Source organism: Hyperoodon ampullatus, assembly GCF_949752795.1.
Source record: "Hyperoodon ampullatus genome assembly, chromosome: 3".
NCBI classification, from domain to species: domain Eukaryota; kingdom Metazoa; phylum Chordata; class Mammalia; order Artiodactyla; family Ziphiidae; genus Hyperoodon; species Hyperoodon ampullatus.
In genome coordinates, this window is record NC_136916.1 from 13313414 (window position 1) to 13340488 (window position 27075).

The 27075-nt window shown below is 38.7% G+C and overlaps 1 protein-coding gene across 3 annotated transcripts in view; it reads right to left on the reverse strand.

Annotated features, from left to right (window-relative positions):
- Positions 1-27075, reverse strand: part of SPAG6 (sperm associated antigen 6) — a gene marked incomplete at both ends in the record, with an annotated part of 75827 nt that overhangs the window by 13938 nt on the left and 34814 nt on the right. The window contains 6 exons of one of the 3 annotated variants that reach the window (XM_079699934.1): positions 302-447; positions 3994-4110; positions 10990-11181; positions 21314-21466; positions 23086-23259; positions 24148-24353. In XM_079699934.1, the coding sequence (XP_079556060.1) occupies positions 302-447; positions 3994-4110; positions 10990-11181; positions 21314-21466; positions 23086-23259; positions 24148-24353 (988 nt within the window). The remainder of the gene's footprint in view (positions 1-301; positions 448-3993; positions 4111-10989; positions 11182-21313; positions 21467-23085; positions 23260-24147; positions 24354-27075) is intronic. The other 2 variants (XM_079699935.1, XM_079699936.1) reach the window with 2 other exon arrangements.

A 27075-nucleotide genomic window follows, 5' to 3' on the forward strand; every position in this document is an offset into this window, starting at 1 on the left:
GCAGGCGGACTCTCAACCACTGCGCCACCAGGGAAGCCCTTGGGTACTCTTTAGTAAAGCATATGTCAAATTAGTACAGAAATATCTCAAATGGCATCCCAGTTTGATGTGGAAATGTATGTGTCAATCAGAACATCATTTAATTTGAGGGATAAAAGAGATCAAGAGAGAAGTAGAAGTATACACTGGTCTTATGTGCTATTTCAAAGTCCACATTTTGACACAGTAGATATAAAATCTAGGTTTGAGAACAGAAAAACTACATTATAACTTTGACCTTCTCAAAGTCCATTTTTCCCACCTTACTATTTCTTCTGGGTAACAGTTGTTAACACTGTTGATGTATTCTTGAAGGAGAGATCCAGGTTCTGCTTTTATCTCCTGAATCTTTTTAAGTCCACCACTTGTTACAAAAAGTCGTCGAGCTTTGCTATCATGTGGCAGCACCTTGAAAAGTGAAGCATATAAAAATGTCAGCTTTTCTTTTCCAAGTTGGATTTTTACTACTGAAAAGCAATAATATATCTCAGGAAATGTATAAGAGAATTTATGTCCAATATACCTGTAACATAATGAGCCTAAATTTGCTGATCACTGGAAGTAAAATGCAGCCTTTTTAGAAATTTGTTAACTTTTTATTTATGTCGTGGAGATGGAATAAAGGCAATGAACAGGAGCAAAGATAATGGAGAGCCACTCATATACATACAAGGTAAAGCAGTATCCGTTCTTCTCTTATACAAACTGAAGGTCTCTCCAGTCTCCTTAACAAGGCACAGAGGGCCTTCTGTGACTCAGGTCCTAGATACCTCTCCAGCATCCTTCCCTACCGATCTCTATGCTAAATTTTATTTCAATAATCTCAAAGGGTGTGTCCAAACCATTTCTTGCCTTTGCCTATGCTGTTTCCTCTTCCTAGAATACCCTTCCACCCTCCACACACCTCCCCCATTACTGGCTCACTCTTGCTTATCTTTTTTTTTTTTTTTTTGGCCACGCCACGTGGCATGCAGGATCTTAGTTCCCCAACCAGGGGTCGAACCAGTGCCCCCTGCAGTGGAAACTGGACCATCAGGAAATTCCCACTCTTGCTTATGTTTTAAGACTCAGCTCAGATGTCACCTCCTTTAAGAAACTTTCTCTGGGATACCCCTATTCTCTTTTCCCAGGATGAGTTGGATACTTTTCTTCTCTCATGGAATTCTGTTAAACCTCTATCAGTGCACTTGCCACATAATATTTTAATTATTAGTTTATATGTCTATCACTCATAAATGTCATTGAAGGTAGAAACTATTCATTCATTCATTTCTCTAGTGCCTGGTACCTAATAGATGCTCAATAAATGTTTAGGAAATGAAAGAACATACTAAGGAGTAGGCAGAGAAAGGAAATGGAGGAGGTGTTAGAGACAGAAGAAAAACCAGGGAAGTAAAGAACCAACAAATGAGAGAGAAGACTTTAAGAAGCGACCAAGGAGAACTAAATAAAGTCACTGGGTTTGACAATGGATGTTAGTGTGTTGAAAGGAAAGAGCCAGTGGAGATGAAGAGGTTAATCATGCAAGACAACAAGACCACCAGACAAGGAACAAATAAGGAAGGTCCTGGGGGCTGGGGATGCGGTTCCTGCTTTCTTCCTTCCGTGGCCATTGCTACCATTCCCTCTGACAGAAACATCCTTTCTTTCTTCCTCCATTCTTACTCTTTCTTTAAAGACCAGCTTTGTTTTCACTTGTACTTCTTCTGCTGAAGTCCTCCCTGAATATCTCAGGCTGCATTCACTCATTCTTCTCAATTTTTTTTTTAAGTTTATCATGAAGTCTAGTACATAGAAGTGTTTTCTGATTGTTCCATCTGGTCTCCCAGCTGGATTATAAAATTCCTTGAAAAAGAACTTGGTCTTATTCTTTTTTTGCCTATCCCTTAATGCTTAACAGAGTGCTGGCTACATGTAGGCACTTTAATACTTAAAACTACAAAAGGATCTTGCTAATAGAATGATAATACACATCAACTGGACAGTAAAAGCTGGCACTAGTGTGCATATCTAAAAATGGAAAAGCCTATAGATGTGTCGGTTTTAAATATTTTGTTTGGCCTGGAGGGTTTTTATTACCTCCTATCTGTCTGCAGCCACGTTAAATTCAAACCTTTTTACCTTCTGCCTTGCTTTCCCATCTCTTTTCTAGTGCTCTGGATCCTTAGATTAAGAAAATGCAAAATTCTGCCTGAAGAAATATTCCCAAAGGCACACTTATAAGAGTATGTGATATGCAGTATTGTCTTTATTTTATCTTGGCTGTCTAACTTCCACAAATCCCACTGATTTACTTTAAAACGTGACTTATTTTGAACTCAGTTCAAGCTAGTGTTCATTTTCATAAAGTTTAGTAAAATTCAAGTTCAAGTTCAATAAAACCAGAATATCTCACTCCCTGTAGCCAAAAAGATTAGATGATAAAATGAAGCTTTCAGAAATCATGTCAACTACTCACTTTCAAGAGCTGATGACTGTGAATGATCCACTCAACTCCTTACACCTCCCTCCCTCTTAGCTGATCAAATTAGCTGGTCACTTTTTTACTTAGCACCAAGAAAACAAAGTTTGATTATTTTCTTAGAAGGAGGAAGACAGAGCATAGGTGTTTGACACACAGAATTGTATCCTGAGGGGCCTTCAGCAACTTACAAGCTTCTACCATCCAGTGACTATGGTGCTTGAGGGGCAACCAAGCTGCTGGAGATCATGGGAAGGGTTCAGAGAACTGAGGGCTGTTAGCAGACAGATGAGTATCTAAAACTAGACCTATTTAGCTGTAGGGCCTAACCTAAACATTACAGCAATATATAGTTTTTGTTCATTATTTGTAGAAATACAATATACAAACAGTGGTACCTCCTTTATATAGCGTTATAACTGACTATTCAAATGAATTTGGCCCGCGATTCATTTTTATTATTTTTTTAAAATCAGCCTTAACCACGTCCATGTTTTATTTCTTAAAAACAACTTTTTGGGATTTTGTGGGGTTTTTTTTTTTTTGAGTGCTTAGTATATGCCTGGGATTAGGCTAAACTCTTTATATATAACATCTCATTAACCTTTACAATGACCCTATAAATAGGTTCTTTTATTAACCCCATTTATGGGTAATCACACTAAGGTTTACAGAGGTCAAGACTTGCTAAAGGCATTGCTGCTGGTACATGGGGAATCCAGGCACCCCAGCTCCAGAGCCTGGGCTCACGGACACAGTGGGATACCAACTCCAAAGACCCTGTTTTCTTAAAACCAACCTCCTGAACACAGTTGACAGCTCAGGGTCCCCCTCCTGGCCATCCACAGCTGTGAGAACGCACTCACTCTCTCTCAGCCTCTGCTTTCAGCAGTCAGTCCCACTGGCTGAGCCCCTCCAGCAGCTTGACCTTTCAACCTTACTACCTTGAATCTGCAGTGGTCTAAGAAATATGACAGCCACGTTTGTTAAAACTGTTCACAGAATAAGTCAATACACTCCAAGTGACTGTCTCAAAGCATCGCCAGTAAAGTGCATGCACGTTGCAAAAAATATTTCAGTGACTCAGAGACCTTTTTCCTTTTCTTTATAAGATCTTTGCAGTGTTCCCAGATGAGTGAAACTAACAGACACTGGGAAAATTACCAAAAGTTACTTCTCAGTATAAATTATCTGCGCTATGAGGTTTTTATATGTTGACTCTTTACTCTCCAAGAACATAAAAAAGACAGTACAGAGGCTGTGAGGAAAATGTGAGGAAGAAGAAAGTGTGAATTATTTATGTGTGAATTGTATTAGCTTATGTTAATTTTATTAACCTATATTACCTTCCATGTCAATATGATAGGTGAAAGTTAACTAGTAAAACCCTGCCCCCATCTTATAGAAGAAAACATTGACCCAGCAGAAGAAACAAGTTAATACCCCATTTCAATTTTCTTCCCCCACTTCTAGGCTAAGAGGGCATGTCTTACCTTACTGAACTGTCCAACCACATACTTCAGAATATTGGGAGGAGCACCATACAGAAATGGCTCGAGAGCTGGTAAATAGGTGCATTTTTGTAGGATATTCTTTATGGCTTTTTTACTCTATTGAAATACAAAGCAAAATACATACCAAAGTAAGTAATCAATGAAAACTTGACAAGAATTCATGTCTTGTGTTCCTGGAATTTGAAAACGAAGTGAAGAGCTTGTGAGGAACTTAACTGCTGTTGGTGACAAGGTCTACCAGCGGCATCCACTGTACCATGCAGACAGCCTTACTCCAATTTTAAAGGTTCCAAGTTGGTGATAGACTGCCAACTTATTAATCAAGAACTCTAATTACACTAGAAATCCACTGAGCTTCACTATCCTTCGTCAAGAAATATACTTGAGGTCTTCCCTGGTGGCGCAGTGGTTGAGAGTCCACCTGCCGATGCAGGGGGACACGGGTTCGTGCCCCGGTCCAGGAGGATCCCACATGCCGCGGAGCGGCTGGGCCCGTGAGCCATGGCCACTGAGCCTGCGCGTCCGGAGACTGTGCTCCGCGACGGGAGAGGCCACAACAGTGAGAGGCCCGTGTATCGCAAAAAAAAAAAAAAAAAAGAAATATACTTGATTTTTTACTATAAACTTCTAGATCAGGATGTATATCATGATTAATAATCAGTTGTATTATCCAGCATGAAAGAAATATTAGCATATTAGTTAATTAAGATTTTGTTCACTTGTCAATTTCTGGGTTTAAGATTTTTTAACAACATTATTGGTATGTAATTTACATACCATAAATTCACTCATTTTAAAATCCATAGATTTTTAGTAAATTTACAGAGCTGTGCAACCATCACCACAATCTAATTTTAGAACATTTTCATCATCCCAAAAGAAACCTTGTGCCCGTTTATAGTTACATTCTTGTGGGTGTAAAGTAATATCTCATTATGGTTTTGATTTGCATTTCTATAGTCACTAATGATGTTGAACATCTTTTCATGTGCTGATTGATCATTTGTTGGTGAAATGTCTATTCAGATCTTTTGCCCATTTTTTAGTTGGGTTGTCCTCTTATTGAGTTTTAAGAGCTCTTTATATATTTTGAATACAAGTCCTTGCTTGAATATATGATTTGCAAGTAATTTTTCCAAGTCTGCGGCTTGTCTTTTCATTTTCTCAGTGACGTCTTCTGAAGCATACAAGTTTTTCAATTTGATGAAACCTAATTTATCAATGTTTTCTTTTATTACTTGTGCTTTAAGCGTCATTTCTAAGAAATCAATGCCTAATCCAAGGTTAAAAAGATTTCCTTCTATGTTTTCTTCTAAGAGTTTTATAGTCTTAATTCTTATATTTAGACCTATTATCCATTTTTAGTTAATTCTGGTATATGGTATGAGACACGGGTCCAAATTAATATTTTTGTCTGAGGATATAATAATTATCCTAGTACAGTTTGCTGAAAAGACTAACATTAAATTGCCTTGGCACCTTTGTGAAAAATCAATTGACCATAAAAGGGTCTATTTCAGATTTTCAATTCAATTACTATATTGATATATATATGTCTTTCTGTAAGCAAGTAGCACACTATCTTGATTCCTGTAGCTTTATAATAAATTTTGAGGTTGGGCAGTGTAAGTCTTTCTTTTTCAAGATTGTTTTGGCTAGTCTGAGTCCTTTGCATTTCCATATGAATTTTAGGATCAGCTTCTCAACTTCTGGGGGGAAAAAAGCCAGCTGGGATTTTGACAGGAATTGTATTGAATATGTAGATGGTTTTCACAATATTGAATTGCCATTTTAACAATATTGAATCTTCCAATCTGTGAACATGGAATGTCTCTTCATTTATTCAGATCTTCTTTCATTTTTTTCAGCAATGTTTTATAGTTTTCAGTGTACAAATCTTATACTTCTTTTGTTAAATTTATTCCTAAATATTTTATTCTTTTTGATGCTATTGTGAATGAAACTATTTTCTTAACTTCATATTTGAATTACTCATTACTAAGATATGGAAATACAATTGATTTTTTTTTTTTTTTTTTTTTTTTTTTGCGGTACGCAGGCCTCTCCCATTGCGGAGCACAGGCTCCGGACGCACAGGCTCAGCGGCCACGGCTCATGGGCCTAGCCGCTCCGCGGCATGTGGGATCTTCCCGGACGGGGGCACGAAGCCATGTCCCCTGCATCGGCAGGCAGACTCTCAACCACTGCGCCACTAGGGAAGCCCAATACAATTGATTTTTATATTGATCTTATACCTAGTGATTTTGTTGAACTCTTATTAGTTCTAGTATTTGTGTATGTGTGTGTCTGTGTGTATTCCTTAGGATTTTCTACATATAAGATCACGTCATATTTTGGATTTAAAATGAATAAGCCTTTAGAAAATGTGCCTTATGTTTGGTTATTTATGGCTCTGAGTGAAATAAAATTGTTCCTACAACTTCATTCTGTGAATTGTACAGAAATTACATGGGGTCAACAAACCCTTTTATTTACCTAATTCAGGAAATCAAGTAATATGTTACTTTGAAATAATGAATAAGAGATTATGAATTTTGCTAAATGTCAGAGCATTTAGTAGCTAGTGCTTATTCTTAGACATATATAATACATGGTGATGTGAGGGAAGGAGTCATGGGCTATCTACTTATGGCAACTTGAGTTTGAGCCTGGTTTTCCTATGAACTAGCATAGCATCTACAGTTCTACATTCATTAATTTTTCTGATATTTCTAAAAACTGACTTTAGCCACACTGATCAAAGCTATTGTAAAAACCACAGTAAGTGACTAGCGATACTATTTTTTTTATCTCAACAACACACATAAGTGTAGTAATTAACAAAAAAAAATTGTCAATTCTAGGCAAACACTTGGTGCCACTTCACTTGTTTTTCACAGAAAATGAAAGGAGTAACAAAAAATTATTCACTGTTGCTTTCCTTAATGAATGATCTCTAATGAAAATTGCTTAAAATGAAAAATGTTTCTTATTCAAAAGTTAATTTTATTCTGAAAGCATTCTGACCCAAAGAGCTATAGTTATTTAAATGAGGGGGGCACATAGGAGTAAATCTTCATGACCTTGTGTTAGGCAAAGTCTTCTCAGATATAGCTCTAAAAGCACAAGCAGCAAAAGAAGAAAAATAGACTGAACTTCATTGAAACTTTTTTTTAAAATGTGCTCTAAACAATACCATCAATAAAGTGATAAGACAATCCACAGAATGGGAGAAAATATTTTTAAATCATACATCTGATAAGTATTTGTATCCAGAAATATATAAAGAACCCTTACAACTCAATAATAAAAAGATAAATAGCCCAATTTAAAAATGGGCAAAGGGTCTGATTAGACATTTCTCCAAAGACGATATACAAATGGCCAATAAGCACATGAAAAGATTTTCAGCATCATTAGCCATCAAGGAAATGCAAATCGAAACCAGAATGTGATACCAATTCACACCCACTAGGATGGCTATAATAAAAAACAAAGACAATAACAAGTGATGGCAAAGATGTGGAAAAATTAGAACCCTCATACATTGCTGGTGGGAATGTAAAATGGTACAGTCACATTGGAAAACAGTTCGGCAGTTCCTCAAAATGTCAAAAAGAGTTATCATATTACCTAGCAAATTCCATTCCTAGGGACATACCCAAGAGAAACGGAAACATACATCCACACAAAACTTGCACAATAATGCTCATAGCAGCATTATTTATAATAGTCAAAGAGTAGAAACAACCCAATGTCTAAGCAGTGAACAGAAAAATAAAATGTGGTATATCAATACAATGGAATATTATTTGGCAATTAAAAGGAACAAAATATTGATATATGCTACAACATGGATGAACCTTGAAACTTTAAGTGAGAGAAGCCAGGCACAAAAGGCCACATATACTGTATGGTTCCATTTAAATGAACTGTCCAGAAGAGGCAAATCCCCAAAGACAGATAGTAAATTAATGGTTGCCTGGGGCTAAACAGGAAGGATATGGAGTGACTGCTAATGGGAGAATGAAAATGTTCTAAAATTAGACTGTGGTGATGTTTGCACCTGTGAAGATACTAAAACCATTGAATTGTATAGTTTAAATGGGTAAATTATATGGTATATGAGTTATATTTCAATAAAGCTGTTAAAAATAAAGGGGAACAACCAAGACAATAAGAATACAATAATTAAATCAAATAATTATCTTAGAAATAGTTTTATAACTATTTGAATAGTTTTATAACCATCCAAATGCCAAACTAAGATGATGCATTTCGATATGATACCTCTGAATCAAAACAAATGAAAATGTAGTTGCCTGAATATTATCAAAATATATGTAGGTAAGCTGATTATATAAAAGATATATATATTTTTTTCAGTTTTTATAAGGTATTTGAAATTACATAGGTGTATAGACAGTAAGGCTATGTGAAAATGTGCACGAAATTCCAAGGGGCTGCTCCTTGGCTCTCTCTCATGGATCAGAACCAATTAGAGAATGCATACAGAAGCTGACATGCCTTTGAGACAAAATGAACTTCAACATGGCCTTATAATTTGAAAGCTGCTACAGAGTAACAAATGAGAAACACCATTAGACAGTTCCTAAAGCTCTTGGATACATTTTCCCTACTGAGATAGTGTCACATCAAACAGATTTGGACTTTCACTCTAAAGCCTTTAAAACAACAACTGATAGAATCCAAGAGACCTTGGGGAAGAAAAAAAAAGGAATGATTAAGTCCCTACAATAAGAAAATATCTGGATGGATTTAAAGCCTTGGAAAGATTGTTGACAGGATAATGATTGATAAATCACTTTTAATTTAATACCCACTGTATTTCCTGAAAGTAAATATTATATTAAATAAAGGCAGAAGGAACCTTCTATTAGTAAACCTAAATGTTTTAATAAAACCACTTTTATTAAACTAATACAAGATAAAAATTATCTGACTTCAAAAAGTAAAGTTATCAAACTTATTTTACTCTGGTGATATTTATACAATATAATATCATAATAACTCATTAAAAACCAAGTTATATAAACTTGGTAGTATGTAAATTGTATATAGTACTCCCTCAGAGACTATTTGCAAGGGTTTCTCAACTATAATTACTATTGACTCCACTATTAATTATTCATGCTCTAGCTGATGTATTCTTTTATTTCCCTGGATTACTAGAGGTAAGGGTGGGAAGGACGAAAAGTGAGGAGGAGGGAGGAGGGAAGAGGAGGAAGTGGGGAAGGGAAGAGGGAGGAAGAAAGACAATTATGATAATGGGTTCAAGAAATATGCCGCAAAAAGAGAACTACATACACAGGCTAAAATTATATGTAGGGCTTCCGTGGTGGTGCAGTGGTTAAGAATCTGCCTGCCCATGCAGGGGACACGGGTTCGAGCCCTGGTCCAGGAAGATCCCACATGCTGCGGAGCAACTAAGCCCATGGGCCACAAGTACTGAGCCTCTGCTCTAGAGCCCATGAGCCACAACTATTGAGCCCTCACGCCACAACTACTGAAGCCCGTGCACCTAAAGCCCACTCTCCACAACAAAGAGAAGCCACCATAGTGAGAAGTCCACCCACTTCAATGAAGAGTAGCCCCCGCTCACCGCAACTAGAGAAAGCCCGTGCACAGCAATGAAGACCCAACACAGCCAAAAATAAAATAAATACATTTTTAAAAAATAAAATAAAATAAAATAAAATTATATGTATGTAAATCAGATGTACTTGGACAACTCAAAACTGGAAATGGAGTTGTGGTTTCTCACCAGAAAGTCAAAGAATCACACAATTGTTAAACAGGAAAAGACCTTAGCACATTGTCAATCTTACTCTCTACCAAGCATTGCCAAGGAATGGAGTCAACATAGGAGACAAGTAAGGGAAAAGCCCTAAATCTATTAAATCATTGCTTTGATCTAGGAAGTCTTATAAAAACGGAAAAAGCGTTAATCTTAGAAATCAACTTCCCCCAATGAATCTGTAGAGAAAAAAACATGTAAACATAACCAAATCAACATAAACTCACTTTTATAAAATTTATAAACCAAATAAATGACTCACTACATTGCTTTCAGAGTCTCTCAACTGTAAGTTCAAGCAGACTTCCTGCCTCGTTAGAGCATCTAAAGTTGTTCCAGCAAATCTGTTTTCCTATTTGTTACTTTAGTGTTTTAATTAAAATTTAAAAGTAATTTAATTTGCTGTTATTTTGATTGTCTTTTCTGTGTACTTCTCTCAACCCAAGTCAATTCTGAAAGCTGTTTTCCAAAAGTTGCATGTTTTCCTAATTGGGAGTATGCTGGGAAGCATTTTTCTTTCTTTGAAATTCTAAAATTATTTTACAAACCCATCCTACTTTATATTCATGTTTTATGAATCATTTCAGTAGCTAGTAACATTTTTTTAGAAATCTTTATTTTTTTTTTAAATGCATGATTTAAAATGTTTAATTTAGTGAATCTTACAGTCATTCAGTCATTTTTCCTTTTAGGAACAAATATAAGACATAATTAAAAGATCAGGCAGACTTGGAGTTAGGAGAGGTAGCTCATGCTTCAGGAATACCTTGAGAAAGCAGCTTAAATTTCTTTAGACTCAATTTTTTAATGTAAAATGGACTAGAGTACTCTCTGGCCAATTCCACCTCCAAAATCCTATTATTCAATAACCTATTTCATAACAAAAGTCAATAGAAATGTAGAAGGCAACAACCAGACATTCATTTTACAAACAACTTTGTACCTACAGAGAACTTTCTTTAAAATATATCACTGATTTTTAGAGACAAAGGTAACTCATTTTCAAAGAGTCACCTCACTTCTGATAAATTAATTTCTTGACTCAGAAAAGCGATATTGTCCGTGATGAAAATTAAAACATTTTAAATTACACATTTTAAAGAATGAGTCAAAATCTAACAAATCTTCATTAAAACAGTCAAGAATTAAGCACTTACTTTCATTTGAAGATCCTCAGAACTTTCGGTCGACATGTACAAAGAAAGCAGGACAGGCAAAGTGTTTGTGACCGCGACAGCCCGGGCGTGCTCCGGAGTGTGCCTCCCAATCTGTCCCAAGGCCCAGGCAGCAGCAGCCTTAATATGATCTTCTGGCTCTTCCGACAAGCAGACTGACAGCTGGGGCACACCCTGCAGCGTTGATCAAAAGAGCAAGAGTTATGAATCCAGAGCAGGATTAAAGAGTCTTCCCTGTCTCTCAAACATTAGAAGGAATCATTTTGGTCTTGATCCTTTTCTTAAACGGTTCAATAAATGAGCACTTCACAGGGGCTGTCATTTTTCAAGTCAATAAAATGACTAGAACTAATTTACCTTAATTATCTGTAACAATCCAACTAAACTAAATATCTCCACTAACCTTTACTCCCCAAACAGAGGCGTTTAACCAAAAAACAGATGCCACAGACTAGTATTTAGGCAAAACCAGATTCCACTGTGACAAATTAAAACTGTGTAGGATTTTAAAACCTTTTGCTTGAGGGGAGGCCGGCTGGGGCCGGCGCACACATCCCAGGCACAGCCGGGCGGGTGACTCAGCTGCAGGTGGCGCCCCAGAGTCCGGGGAAGCGGTGGGGGGCGCAGGATGCTCTCCGAGGTCGCCCCCAGGGCAAAGGATTTCCAGATCTGATCAGGGAGCTGGACTCCTCTGTGTCACCACTTAGAACACACATCTTTTCTTTGTTATCAACATCACTGATCATCAACCACCCCAGACATCTGCATGTGTGACTTTAAAAAGCCAATGCAGCAGCATTTTGGTTGAAGGAGGAGACCTTCAAGATGACAGAAGAGTAAGACGCGGAGATCACCTTCCTCCCCGCAAAAACATCAGAAATACATCTACATGTGGAACAACCCCTACAGAACACCTACTGAACGCTGGCAGAAGATCTCAGACTTCCCAAAAGGCAAGAAACTCCCCACATACCTGGGTAGGGCAAAAGAAAAAAGAATAAACAGGGACAAAAGGATAGGGACGGGACCTGCACCAGTGGGAGGGAGCTGTGAAGGAGGAAAGGTTTCCACACACTAGAAGCCCCTTCACGGGCGGAGACTGCGGGTGGCGGAGGGGAGAAGCTTCGGAGCCACGGAGGAGAGCACAGCCACAGGGGTGCGGAGGGCAAAGCAGAGAGATACCCACACAGAGGATCGGTGCCGACCGGCACTCACCAGCCCGAGAGGCTTGTCTGCTCACCCGCTGGGGCGAGCGGGGGCTGGCAGCTGAGGCTCGGGCTTCGGTCGGAGCGCAGGGAGAGGACTGGGGTTGGCGGTGTGAACACAGCCTGAAGGGGCTAGTGCGCCACGGCTAGCCGAGAGGGAGTCCGGGAAAAAGTCTGGAGCTGCCGAAGAGGCAAGAGACCATTGTTTCGGGGTGCACGAGGAGAGGGGATTCAGAGCAACACCTAAACGAGCTCCAGAGACGGGCGCGAGCCGCAGCTACCAGCGCGGACCCCGGAGAAGGGCATGAGACGCTAAGGCTGCTGCTGCCGCCACCAAGAAGCCTCTGTGTGAGCACAGGTCACTATCCACACCTCCCCACCCAGGAGCCTGTGCAGCCCGCCACTGCCAGGGTCCCGTGATCCAGGGACAACTTCCCCGGGAGAACACACGGCGCACCTCAGGCTGGTGCAACGTCACGCCGGCCTCTGCCGCCGCAGGCTCGCCCCGCACTCCGTGCCCCTCCCTCCCCCCGGCCTGAGTGAGCCACAGCCCCCGAATCAGCTGTTCCTTTAACGCCGTCCTGTTTGAGCGAAGACCAGACGCCCTCAGGCGACCTACACGCAGAGGCGGGTCCAAATCCAAAGCTGAACCCCGGGAGCTGTGCGAACAAGGAAGAGAAAGGGAAATCTCTCCCAGCAGCCTCAGGAGCAGTGGATTAAATCTCCACAGTCAACTTGAGGTACCCTACATCTGTGGAATACCTGAATAGACAACGAACCATCCCAAATTGAGGAGGTGGACTTTGGGAGCAATGATATATATATATTTTTCCTTTTTCTCTTTTGGTGAGTGTGTGTGTGTATGCTTCTTTGTGTGATTTCGTTTGTATAGCTTTGCATTTACCATTTGTCCTAGGGTTCTGTCTGTCCGTTTTTGTTTGCTTTTAAGTATAGTTTTTAGCGCTTGTTATCATGGTGGATTTGTTTTTTGCTTTGGTTGCTCTTTCTTTTTTTTTATTACTTTTTAATTTTTTAATTTTTAATAATTTTTTTGGTAATAACTTTATTTTACTCCCCCCCCCTCTCTTTTTCTTTCTTTCTTTTTTTCTCCCTTTTCTTCTGAGCCATGTGGGTCTTGGTCCTCCAGCCAGGTGTCAGGCCTGTGGCTCTGAGGTGGGAAAGCTGAGTTCAGGACACTAGTCCACCAGAGACCTCCTGGCTCCACGTAATATCAAATGGTGAAAGCTCTCCCAGAGATCTCCATCTCAATGCTAAGACCCAGCCCCACACAATGACCAGCAAGCTACAGTGCTGGACACCCTATGCCAACCAACTAGCAAGACAGGAACACAACCCCACCCCTTAGCAGAGAGCCTGCCTAAAATCATAATAAGGCCACAGACACCCGAAAACACACCACCAGACATGGTCCTGCCCACCAGAAAGACAAGATCCAGCCTCATCCACCAGAGCAGAGGCACTAGTCCCCTCCACCAGGAAGCGTACACAACCCACTGAACCAACCTTAGCCACTGGGGGCAGACACCAAAAACAATGGGAACTACGAACCTGCAGGCTGCGAAAGGAGACCCCAAACACAGTAAGTTAAGCAAAGTGAGAAGACAGAGAAACACACAGCAGTTGAAGGAGCAAGGTAAAAACCCACCAGACCAAACAAATGAAGAGGAAATAGGCAGTCTACCTGAAAAAGGATTCAGAGTACTGATAGTAAAGATGATCCAAAATCTTGGAAGTAGAATGGAGAAAATACAAGAAGTGTTTAACAAGGACCTAGAAGAACTAAAGAGCAAACAAACGATGAACAACACAATAAATGAAATTAAAAATTCTCTAGAAGGAATCAGTAGCCAAATAACTGAGGCAGAAGAACGGATAAGTGACCTGGAAGATAAAATAGTGGAAATAACTACTGCAGAGCAGAATAAAGAAAAAAGAATGAAAAGAATTGAGGACAGTCTCAGAGACTTCTGGGACAACAGTAAACGCACAAACATTTCAATTATAGGGGTCCCAGAAGAAGAGAAAAAGAAAGGGACTGAGAAAATATTTGAAGAGATTATAGTTGAAAACTTCCCTAATATGGGAAAGGAAATAGTCAATCAAGACCAGGAAGTGCATAGAGTCCCATACAGAATAAATCCAAGGAGAAACACACCAAGGCACATATTAATCAAACTATCAAAAATTAAATACAAAGAAAAAATATTAAAAGCAGCAAGGGAAAAACAACAAATAACACACAAGGGAATTCCCATAAGGTTAACAGCTGATTTTTCAGCAGAAACTCTGCAAGCCAGAAGGGAGTGGCAGGACATATTTAAAGTGATGAAAGGTAAAAACCTACAACCAAGATTACTCTACCCAGCAAGGATCGCATTCAGGTTCGAGAGAGAAATTAAAAACTTTACAGACAAGCAAAAGCTAAGAGAACTCAGCCCCACCAAACCAGCTTTACAACAAGGGCTAAAGGAACTCCTCTAGACAGGAAACACAAGAGAAGGAAAAGACCTACAATAACAAACCAAAAACAATTAAGAAAATGGTCATAGGAACATACATATCAATAATTACCTGAAATGTAAATGGATTAAATGCTCCAACCAAAAGACACAGATTGCCTGAATGGATACAGAAACAAGACCCATATATATGCTATCTACAAGAGACCCACTTCAGACCTAGGGACACATATAGACTGAAAGTGAGGAGATGGAAAAAGATATTCCATGCAAATGGAAATCAAAAGAAAGCTGGAGTAGCAATTCTCATATCAGACAAAATAGACTTTAAAATAAAGACTATTACAAGAGACAAAGAAGGATACTACATAATGCTCAAAGGACCAATCCAAGAAGAAGATATAACAATTGTAAATATTTAAGCACCCAACATAGGAGCACCTCAATACATACGGCAAATGCTAACAGCCATGAATGGGGAAATCGACAGTAACACAATCATAGTAGGGGACTTTAACACCCCACTTTCACCAATGGACAGATCATCCAAAATGAAAATAAATAAGGAAACACAAGCTTTAAATGATACATTGAACAAGATGGACTTAATTAATATTTATAGGACATTCCATCCAAAAACAAGAGAATACACTTTCATCTCAACGGCTCATGGAACATTCTCCAGGATAGATCACACCTTGGGTCACAAATCAAGCTTTGGCAAATTTAAGAAAATTTAAATCGTATCAAGTATATTTTCTGACCACAACGCTATGAGACTAGATATCAATTACAGGAAAAAGTCTGTAAAAAAGACAAACACATGGAGGCTAAACAATACACTACTAAATAACCAAGAGATCACTGAAAAAATCAAAGAGGAAAAAACACCTAGAAACACATGACAATGAAAACACAACAACCTAAAACCTATGGGATGCAGCAAAAGCAGTTCTAAGAGGGAAGTTTATAGCAATACAATCGTACCTCAAGAAACAAGAAGCATCTCAAATAAACAACCTAACCTTACACCTAAAGCAATTAGAGAAAGAAGAACAAAAAATACCCCAAAGTTAGCAGAAGGAAAGAAATCATAAAGATCAGAGCAGAAATAAATGAAAAAGAAATGAAGGAAACAATAGCAAAGATCAATAAAACTAAAAGCTGGTTCTTTGAGAAGATAAACAAAATTGATAAACCATTAGCTAGACTCATCAAGAAAAAAAGGGAGGAGACTCAAATCAATAGAATTAGAAATGAAAAGGGAGAAGTAACAACTGACACTGCAGAAATACAAAGGATCATGAGAGATTACTACAAGCAACTCTATGCCAATAAAATGGACAACCTGGAAGAAATGGACAAATTCTTAGAAAAGCACAACCTCCCGAGACTGAACCAGGAAGGAACAGAAAATATAAACAGCCCAATCAAAAGCAATGAAAGTGAGACTGTGATTAAAAATCTTCCAGCAAACGAAAGCCCAGGACTAGATGGCTTCACAGGAGAATTCTATCAAACACTTAGAGAAGAGCTAACACCTATCCTTCTCAAACTCTTCCAAAATATAGCAGAGGGAGGAACACTCCCAAACTCATTCTACAAGGCCAATATCACCCTGATACCAAAACCAGACAAAGATGTCCCAAAGAAAACTACAGGCCAAATCACTGATGAACATAGATGCAAAAATCCAACAAAATACTAGCAAACAGAATCCAACAGCACATTAAAAGGTTCGTTCACCATGATCAAGTGGGGTTTATCCCAGGAATACAAGGATTCTTCAATATATGCAAATAAAACAATGTGATAACGCCATATTAACAAATTGAAGGATAAAAACCATATGATCATCTCAATAGATGCAGAAAAAGCTTTCAACAAAATTCAATACCGATTTAAAATAAAAACCCTCCAGAAAGTAGGCACAGAGGGAACTTACCTCAACATAATAAAGGCCATATATGACAAACCCACCGCTAACATCATTCTCAATGGTGAAAAACTGAAACCATTTCCACAAAGATCAGGAACAAGACAAGGTTGCCCACTCTCACCACTATTATTCAACACAGTTTTGGAAGTTTTAGCCACAGCAACCAAAGAAGAAAAAGAAATAAAAGGAATCCAAATCGGAAAAGAAGAAGTAAAGCTGTCACTGTTTGCAGATGACATGATACTATACATAGAGAATCCTAAAGACTCTACCAGAAAACTGCTAGATCTAATCAATGAACTTGGCAAAGTAGCAGCATACAATATTAATGCACAGAACTCTCTTGCATTCCTATACACTAATGATGAAAAATCTGAAAGAAATTAAGGAAACACTCCCATTTACCATCGCAACAAAAAGAATAAAATACCTAGGAATAAACCTACCTAAGAAGACAAAAGACCTGTATGCAGAAAACTATAAGACACTGATGAAAGAAATTAAAGATGATACAAACAGATGGAGAGATAAACCATGTTCCTGGATTAGAAGAATCAACATTGTGAAAATGACTATACTACCCAAAGCAATCTACAGATGCAATGCAATCTCTATCAAACTATCAATGGCATTTTTCACAGAACTAGAACAAAAAAATTCACAATTTGTATGGAAACACAAAAGACCCCGAATAGCCAAAGCAATCTTGAGAAAGAAAAATGGAGCTGGAGGAATCAGGCTCCTGGACTTCAGACTAAACTACAAAGCTACAGTAATCAAGACAGTATGGTACTTGCACAAAAACAGAAATCTAGATCAATGGAACAGGATAGAAAGCCAAGAGATAAACCCATGCAATATGGTCACCTTATTTTTGATAAAGGAGGCAAGAATATACAATGGAGAAAAGACAGCCTCTTCAATAACTGGTGCTGGGAAAACTGGACAGCTACATGTAAAAGAATGAAATTAGAGCACTCCCTAACACCATACACAAAAATCAACTCAAAATGGATTACAGACCTAAATGTCAGGCCAGACACTATAAAACTCTTAGAGGAAAACACAGGCAGAACACTCTATGACATAAATCACAGCAAGATCCTTTTTGACCCACCTCCTAGAGAAATGGAAATAAAAACAAAAATAAACAAATGGGACCTAATGAAACTTAAAAGCTTTTGCACAGCAAAGGAAACCATAAACAAGATGAAAAGACAACCCTCAGAATGGGAGAAAATATTCGCAAATGAAGAAACTGACAAAGGATTAATCTCCAAAATTTACAAGCAGCTCATGCAGCTCAATATCAAAAAACAAACAACCGAATCCAAAAATGGGCAGAAGACCTAAATAGACATTTCTCCAAAGAAGATATACAGATTGTCAACAAACACATGAAAGAATGCTCAAGATCACTAATCATTAGAGAAATGCAAATCAAAATTACAATGAGGTATCACCTCACACCAGTCAGAATGGCCATCATCAAAATATGTACAAACAATAAATGCTGGAGAGGGTGTGGAGAAAAGGGAACCCTACTGCACTGTTGGTGGGAATGTAAATTGATATAGCCACTATGGGGAACAGTGTGTAGGTTTCTTAAAAAACTAAAAATAGGGCTTCCCTGGTGGCGCAGTGGTTGAGAGTCCGCCTGCCGATCCAGGGGACACGGGTTCGTGCTCTGGTCTGGGAAGATCCCCCATGCCACGGAGCAGCTGGGCCCGTGAGCCATGGCCGCTGGGCCTGCACGTCCGGAGCCTGTGCTCCACAACGGGAGAGGCCACAACAGTGAGAGGCCCACATACCGCAAAAAAATGAAACAAAACAAAACAAAAAAAACTAAAAATAGAATTACCATATGACCCAGCAATCCCACTACTGGGCATATACCCTGAGAAAACCATAATTCAAAAAGAGTCATGTACCACAGTGTTCACTGCAGCTCTATTTACAACAGCCAGGACATGGAAGCAACCTAGGTGTCCATCAACAGATGAATGGATAAAGAAGATGTGGCATATATATACAATGGAATATTACTCAGCCATAAAAAGAAACAAAATTGAGTTATTTGTAGTGAGGTGGATGGACCGAGAGTTTGTCATACAGACTGAAATAAGTCAGAAAGAGAAAAACAAATACTGTATGCTAATACATATATACGGAATCTAAAAGAAAAAAAATGGTTCTGATGAACCTAAGGGCAGGACAGGAATAAAGACACAGACCTAGAGAATGGACTTGAGGACATGGGGAGGGGGAAGGGTAAACTGGGACGAAGTGAGAGATTGGCATGGACTTACATATACTACCAAATGTAAAATAGATAGTGGGAAGCAGCCGCATAGCACAGGGAGACAGCTCAGTGCTTTGTGACCACCTAGAGGGGTGGGATAGGAAGGGCGGGAGGGAGACGCAAGAGGGAAGAGATATGGGGATACATGTATGTGTATAGCTGATTCACTTTGTTATAAAGTAGAAACACACCACTGTAAAGCAATTATACTCCAATGAAGATGTTAAAAAAATAAAAATATAAATAAAACCTTTTGCTTTCCCTTGTTAAAAATGTTAATTTAGAATCCTTTTAAAAATTGACTTTTCACCAAGTATAACAGATCTGAGAACAAAATACCTACTATAGATCCAAAATCAAATGAATAATATGAGCAAGAATCCTATTTAAGTAAATTTTAGGTGAAATATAGTCACTAAAATCTTTTCTGAAATAGTAAATTTCCATTAATTTTGGTCAACATTTAAATGATAGTTTTGCCCATTTTAACATGATTGAATGTCAAAGTAGGGATGAGTACTTTTGTTACACGGATGGCATATGCTTATATCTTGCGCTTCAAACTTCAATTTTATCTAAATAATCAAAACAGAATTAACTAAAGGGCCTCAAATGCATCACAGTTTATATACCCAAGGAAGAGTGAAATAACCAAATTGAATTATAATTCATTCTGTATAGGCATAATTTTCTAACTAACTTGAGACTAGAAGAATTATCACCTTAAATTTAGTACCACAAAAGCCACTATCACATGGGTCATGCTACCACAGCAAAGGCCAAATGATCATATATACTTTTTTTCCCTCCACCTTTAAATTAGGTTTTTAAGACCAATTTCTTAAAGAAGAGATCTGCCATATTTCTTTGACTTCTTTCTTACGACTAAAAATGTGTCTGCCCATACAAAAAAAAAAAAAAAAACGGTCAGAATCTTTCTATCTTCAGAATGAGGCAACTCTCCAGGAAGTCCATACTTCTGAGACATACCAAGACTGAAGAAGCAGGAGGAAAAGAAGACAGCCCCCTTTACCCCATGCCCAACACTCTGACTTACTGGCCTCAGTTGTTTTGAACAGCAAATGAGACAAGGAGCGTTGAATGTGCTTTGAACATTAGAAAGTATTATTTAGATTGGAGCTGTTGTCAGTCCTGAGAGTACTACACGGAACGGGAAAGGATGAGGCAGTGTTGCGTGGTCTGCCTCAAACTGCTGCTGCCCCAACCTTGATCTTCAGTTAAGTGGAAGACAAACCAGATGGGAGAGGCCAGAAGCAGCCCCAGACCAAAGGCAGGGAGCACCTCCTGGTTAGTCTGGGGAAGAAACACAGGAAGCAAAAGCAATTGCTGCTTCAGCAAAAGCAATTGCTGCTTCCTTCCTCATCCTTCCTACAGTAGGCTTTCTGACTATCCACAAAAGAACCGAGAATCAAGAATCCTGATCACATCCCCATGGTGACCCTTCAGAAAGCAGCACTACTGCTCTAGTCAGTATCAGAGTCTTTGGTAATAGAAGAACAAAAGGAAAAGCTAGAGATAAAAAGGGAGTGAAGTAAAGAATTATCAAGGAATAGGTAGAAAATAAAGATCTGAGGCTCATTTTTATTCTGAGGATTAGCAAAGATAAAAAAAAAATCCACACTTCTGTTTAACATACAGCAGCAGATTTTCCATGCTGATAAGAAACCCACATCCTAGAGGGTTGCCAGAGACACTGGGAGCACACAGCCTTTGAAGCATGCTTCAGGAGATCAATATTCATTCATTCAACAAATATTTTTTGAGCACCTACGATGAGCCAGGGCTACATGATCTGGTGGGTTAATTCCAAGTTGTAAATTGAGATAAGGCCAAATCCCTAGAGCAAGGACACAGCATATCAGAAACATGCTATCCAACATGTGCTCTGAATTGCCCATGTCTAAGAAGAGAAATTAGCTCATGGAAGCTGAAGGAGAGACGGCCATCCATTGTCATATCCTGCCCAAATGGCAGGAAGGGAGAGAGTGTACGGAATAATAAAAATGACCACTGGGCACGTCATCTATGACAGCTGTCTTTAATCAAAGTATGCTTTACATACTTGTAAAGCCAATCCTTCAAGATACAAATACATGGTATTTAGATACAGGTGATACTAACACTCAGAGGTGCTGACATTTTATTGATATTAAACACTGAGTAAAACTTTAAACTTCCTGCCAAGTAAACTTTACTTCAAGCACTGCTTTGGGAAACTTACTAAAAAACCTTGAAGAAAGCTGGTAATTCTTTGACTCTGGTCAGCTATATTTTACACTCTGTGGGATAGTATTAATCTGCGGGTCTGTCTTAGAGTATCTCTCTGCAATAACTAGAGGAAAAGGAAGCAAGAACAAACCTTGGACGTGATGACCGCCATTGCCAGGTTCTCAGAATGAGCTGCCACGTAGCCAAGAGTCATGATGCCCGGCAGCTTTACGTTTCCTTTGCAGGACCCAATGCAATCGATCACGGCAGCAACTCCCCCCATGTTCACCAGCAGCTGAGAAAGCTAAGAGAAAAGAAGGAGAGCTAGATCACCATGGCCCTAAAGTGCATGATGATCTTTAAATATTACTTTAGCATTGCCAAATTTTAAAATTTAGGACCTAAAAAGTGTCTGGTAAAATCTGAAATATCATTTAGTGAAATTATTATATTTATCAAAGAAGTGTACAAGGGTAACAGTCCTGCTATTTCTAATGTACACAACATGCTCACTGTGAGGACCCTCTCTGTGGTTCAATTTTTCTTGCACAACTCTATCCTTATCATAATGGATGTCAAAATTCCTCACCTAAACACTAAGCCTAGGGCTAGTTCATAACTAGCTAACTGCTGAAACCCCCCATCACAAGGCGTGAGTAAGAACTGGATTAATCACTGAATGCTGAAAGGTGAGATCAGACTTGAAATAGTCTAGCCTCATTATCCTTCCTTTGCTAGCAATGATCTCTAGCTGACTGCACTCCAGTCTTGAAAAATCTCAACCAGATAAAGATGTTGGGTGAAATTAAGAATGAGGACTTGGGACTTCCCTGGTGGTCCAGTGGCTAAGACTCCGAGCTCCCAATGCAGGGGGCCCGGGTTCGATCCCTGGTCAGGGAACTAGATCCCATGTGCCGCAACTAAAGATCCCCCATGCCACAACAAATATCCTGTGTGCTGCCACTAAGACCCGGCACATCCACATAAGTAAATAAATATTTAAAAAAAAAGAATAAGGACTTAAAAGTTTAGTGAAATGAAATTGATTAGTGAAAATTTACACAGAAAAAGACATAACTTCAGAAGCTACCCAGGTTCGCTTCGTCTCTATTCCTTCGTCTCTATTCCTTTCCCACCTCACACCTCAGAGCAGGAACCACTGTGCAAGAGCAGCTGTTAGAGCAGTTACGCCAGGTCAGGGGGCCTGATGGTCTCTCCCAACCTGGAGGGGCACCATCTCTCACTACGCCCAGCTGACCTAGAGTGAGAGGACAACAAAGGTCCACGGTCCCTACAATCTAGAAATGGAAAGCAGAAAATGATTAAAACCTGAGATTTCAGACTCAAACTCCATTGATATAACCCAGTGGTTCTCAACTGGGGCACTCTTGTGCCCTAGGAAACATTTAGTAATATGTGGGGACATTTCTGATCGTCACAACTTGGGGGAGGGGTGCTACTGGCATCTAGTGGGCAGAGACCAGGGATGCTGCTAAACATCCATCCTACAGTGTACAGGACAGCCCCTCAAAACAAAGAATGATCTGGTCCAAAATGTCAACAGTGCTGAGGATGAGAAACTCTCAGAACATGTGACACTGCCCCTGAGCCCTGTGAACAAATTGATGTTTTACTTTAAAACTAAAACTAACTGCATACTGGTTGTTTTTTTTTTTTTTTTTTGCGGTACGCGGGCCTCTCACCGTTGTGGCCTCTCCCGTTGCGGAGCACAGGCTCCAGACGCGCAGGCTCAGTGGCCATGGCTCACGGGCCCAGCCGCTCCGCAGCATGTGGGATCTTCCCGGACCAGGGCACGAACCCGTGTTCCCTGAATCGGCAGGCGGACTCTCAACCACCACGCCACCAGGGAAGCCCCATACTGTTGTATTTTGAAGCTGTTTTTTTTTCTTTCCCCTGTTTTACCTCAGGTGTATGTTTCACAATCTCTCTAATTAAAGTGGAAGCATTTTTCTTCACGTGTTCATCTTTGTCCTTCAGACAGGTAAGTACAGCTGGAAAAATCTCTGCTTCAACCACCATTTCTGCTAGATCCACAGAATGTTTCGCAATCTGACTGAGAGCTGAAAGGACCTGACGCTGTTGAGCAAAAACCAAACCCAAATGTTACACAGACTCCACTGTGGAGTTCAGACATAATTTAAACAGCTTCATACACACTCAAATTCCTTTATAAAGAGGAAAAAACAATCACACATCCAAAATAATCTAGGAGTCTCGAGGCATTCACATCCTAGTCTTCTTATACCTAAATACTCAATTTCTTAAATTCCCTAATTTCCAAGTTAAACATCTTAGTTCACACTATTGACTATTTCAATCTCTTATCAATTGAGGCTGGTCAAAGAATATGACCCTGGGATAAATACTATTTCTTAATTATGCAATACTTAAATTGTTAATTTATGATAAACACAGTAATGTAGTACAGTAACAATCAAGCAGAACTAACATTTTGGGATATTGCCAATATCATTTTTAAAAACTTTACATTGCTTAATTAACATTAACAATTTTTAAATCTTATAGAATATAACTATTAGAATATAAAAGTATAATTGGTGACTATTAACTGAAAATTAGATTTTAGAAAGCTATAAAAAAAGACTACTATAAATCTGGCAATTTTTACAGGAAACTTAAGTATAAAAATGGGCTAGAAAACCTTTAGGTCCCTTCTAACCCTGAGATTTAATCATTACGTGATTCCTTATTTTAATTATTAGTATTAATTCTGATGCTACTTCTAGTTTTCAGCATTGCACATACTTTTTCCCAGTCACATCTTTATTGTCTAACCCTTACAGCACAGTTTTCACATATTAAACAACCAAATACATAATATATTCATATGTTTTCCATGATAATTTACTAATTATTTTAAAATGTATAATATTAATCTGCACACATTTCCATCTGCTTAGATTATCGAAATCCTGGTTTGTTTTTTTCTTTATTTTTAAATACCTTCAACCCAGCATTATGGTTCAGGATCATCTGGGCTAAGTGAGCAACTGCTCCTGCGTCCACCACTGTCTGTGCCAACTCTGGAGAATGCTTTGCAATATCACTGAGGGCCAAAGCACCAATCCTTTTCAAAGCAGTTTCTGGCTCTTGGATATAGAGCACTAAAAGAGGAATGGCTCCCGTGTCCACCACAGCTTGTGACAGCTCTGTGGGTCCAAGAAAAGTAATTAAGTGAGTATGGGTGACTGACCCTTGTACAAGCCACTTTTCACCCTGACAGATACAGCAAAGGGAAAAGGGGAGGGTGTACTTCACTGTCTCGACATCTGCATTTCTAATCAGGCTTCCTGGTTTCATGAACCATGTGGACCAATCCTGAGCTGAAAAGAATACAGGTCAATAGATGGACCTCCATTTACATGAACACATTTGAGGTAGATTAAGCTGAAATGGCTTCCTATTCTTTTTCTTTTTTTAAGAGAGTAAGCAGATGTCAGCTGTTTAAGCTCTGACAATTCTGCACTTCTCAATAGGCAAGGATTTTATGCATGGTTTACAATAACAGAGAAAATTAAAGTACCAAAAATTTACCAACCACACTAATTAGGCAGTATGTTGTGCTATTTACATGAGTAAACATTAACATGAATCTTGTGCCAATAATGTCGATTTTTAAATTCCTTTCATCTTATTGTACTTTTAAAAGTTTTTTAAAAAACTTTGTACAATATTAAAAGGTGTATTTTCATTGTACATACAAAAACACTTTCAAAAATGAGAACTACAACTGAACAGGCTTTAATATATATAAATGTTAATGTAAGATAAAGAAATAAATTTATCTTAAGCATTTTACATGTCAGAAATAGTATCTTTTGTATATACATGTTGATTCACTTGTGTGCCCAAAAATAACAGCTATAAAAAATAACACATTTTAAAATTATAGAAAACAGGAGACAAGCAGGCAGGCCCATATAATATACGTGTAAAAACTATCTGTTGAGAAGCATAAAACAGTGCATAGTTACAGATTCTACTCTCATTGTACTCATGGCCTTTCTTGCTGAATCACGTATACCCATTTCTATAATCTCTTCCTTTCAAATTATGCTCTCATTTTCTCAGATTTATAGTGCCTTGGCAATTTATATCTTAATAGCCAAGCTATCAATTCAGCATATCTCTTAGTCTTTAAAGAAAATACAGTCTTTAATTTTTCAAAAGATTGGTAATATCACATTTTCTAAAAGGAAATAATGTTAGAAAATACAGGTTAGTGTCCAACACTTGTTTTCCTTCAATTATTATAATTATCTTAAAAGTCCCGATATTGCATAAACGATTCATTCATTCTTTCATTAAACAAGTATTAATGGAAGGTTATTATGTGTCAGACTCATTCAACACGGGTGCAGATGACACACTTCTACAAATTTATCATCTTTGTAATTCCCATACATTTTATTCTTTCCTTGAGTAACTGAGTACCATATCTTCCTTTTCCTGAACTCTATAATGTTAATAATAAAGCAAACTCAGTTCTTCTGGCTTGTTACCCATTTCCATCCAAAGCTGTTTTCCATTCTTTCTGGATCAGTGATGCTAAATGAGGGGAAGGCTGGGGAGGGTACCAAAGAAAGGATTGCCTGAAGGTAATGAAGCTAGATGGGGTCTAGCAATTTTGTACTTGCAGTTTCATATACCTTACATCTCCAATTTATATGGTCCTACAAAACCCAGCTCTGTTCTTGGGTGGCACACACTGTAATTCATAAATGATGCTGTTCTACCACTTTCATTCATATACTGGGTATAAGACAGTGTATATAGAGGTAAGAGTATAATAGACCTAAATAATGCACACCATACTATATTACACATTCCACAGGCTATTTCATCCTGCCTCTGTCACTACTCTTTTTCCTGTGGTATATCCTTCTCCTCTTCCCTACCGTTGCTTCCTCTGGTATTTCTGTGCCAGTCACCGTTGATGTCTACCCCATAGCCTTTGTCGGTCAGGGCGTGGGCTTGTTAATCAATCCTGGTGAATGGGACCTGAGTAGAAGTCAGCTAGAAGCATCTCTGAGTGGTTTTCCTCCGTAATAAACAGAAATACACAGGAGGAAACACCACCTCTTCTTTGCTGGACATGGGCATATCTGCCTGCAAATGACATCTGGAACTCCTACAGCCATCTTGCAACTATAACAGAAGAAATTGCCAATATGCTGAGGATGGCCGAGTACAAAAATGAAAAACATCTGGGTCCTCCAAGACACTGTTCAGCTGCATAACCAACCTTGGAACTGCCCTGACTCTGCATTTTGTGTCATGTGAAATAAAAAAATGTCCTCATTGCTTAAGCCACCTGTAGTTGATATTCTGTAACTTACAGCCCCAAACATATTGATACAATTCTGTCCTCTCTCAGGCTTGGTGTATGTACTTATTTTCCTCTCCTTTCTGGTCACTGAGTGTTCATTACGTGCTTACTATGTGCTAGAAACTTGGCTAGATCTTGGGGAAGCAGAATAGAGTAAAAACATTGTTCTGTTCTAGTAGACTCTGCTCAGGGTGAATATGTGAACAGACCACAGCACAGAGTGGAGCTGGGGGTCGGGTGCGTGGAGAGTTTGGGGAAACACACGGGGTGCCGTTTCAGGCAGTGCTTCCCATCCTCCTTCCTGCTCCCCTTTTCTTCTACTTTTCTACTCTAAAGAAAGCGGTAGTAACCAAAAACACATACAAAAATCTGGTACACTTAAAAGTTACTCCCTATAGGAGAAATCTCAAAGAATTCATTTTTAACTCTAATTTGGAAATGAGTCTGGGTTGTTTAATTAATTATTAAACTTAGGGAATCAAAGATTGATATGTACAGATGCTCATAAAAGGTTTGATCAAGAAAAAAAAAAGAGCCAATTA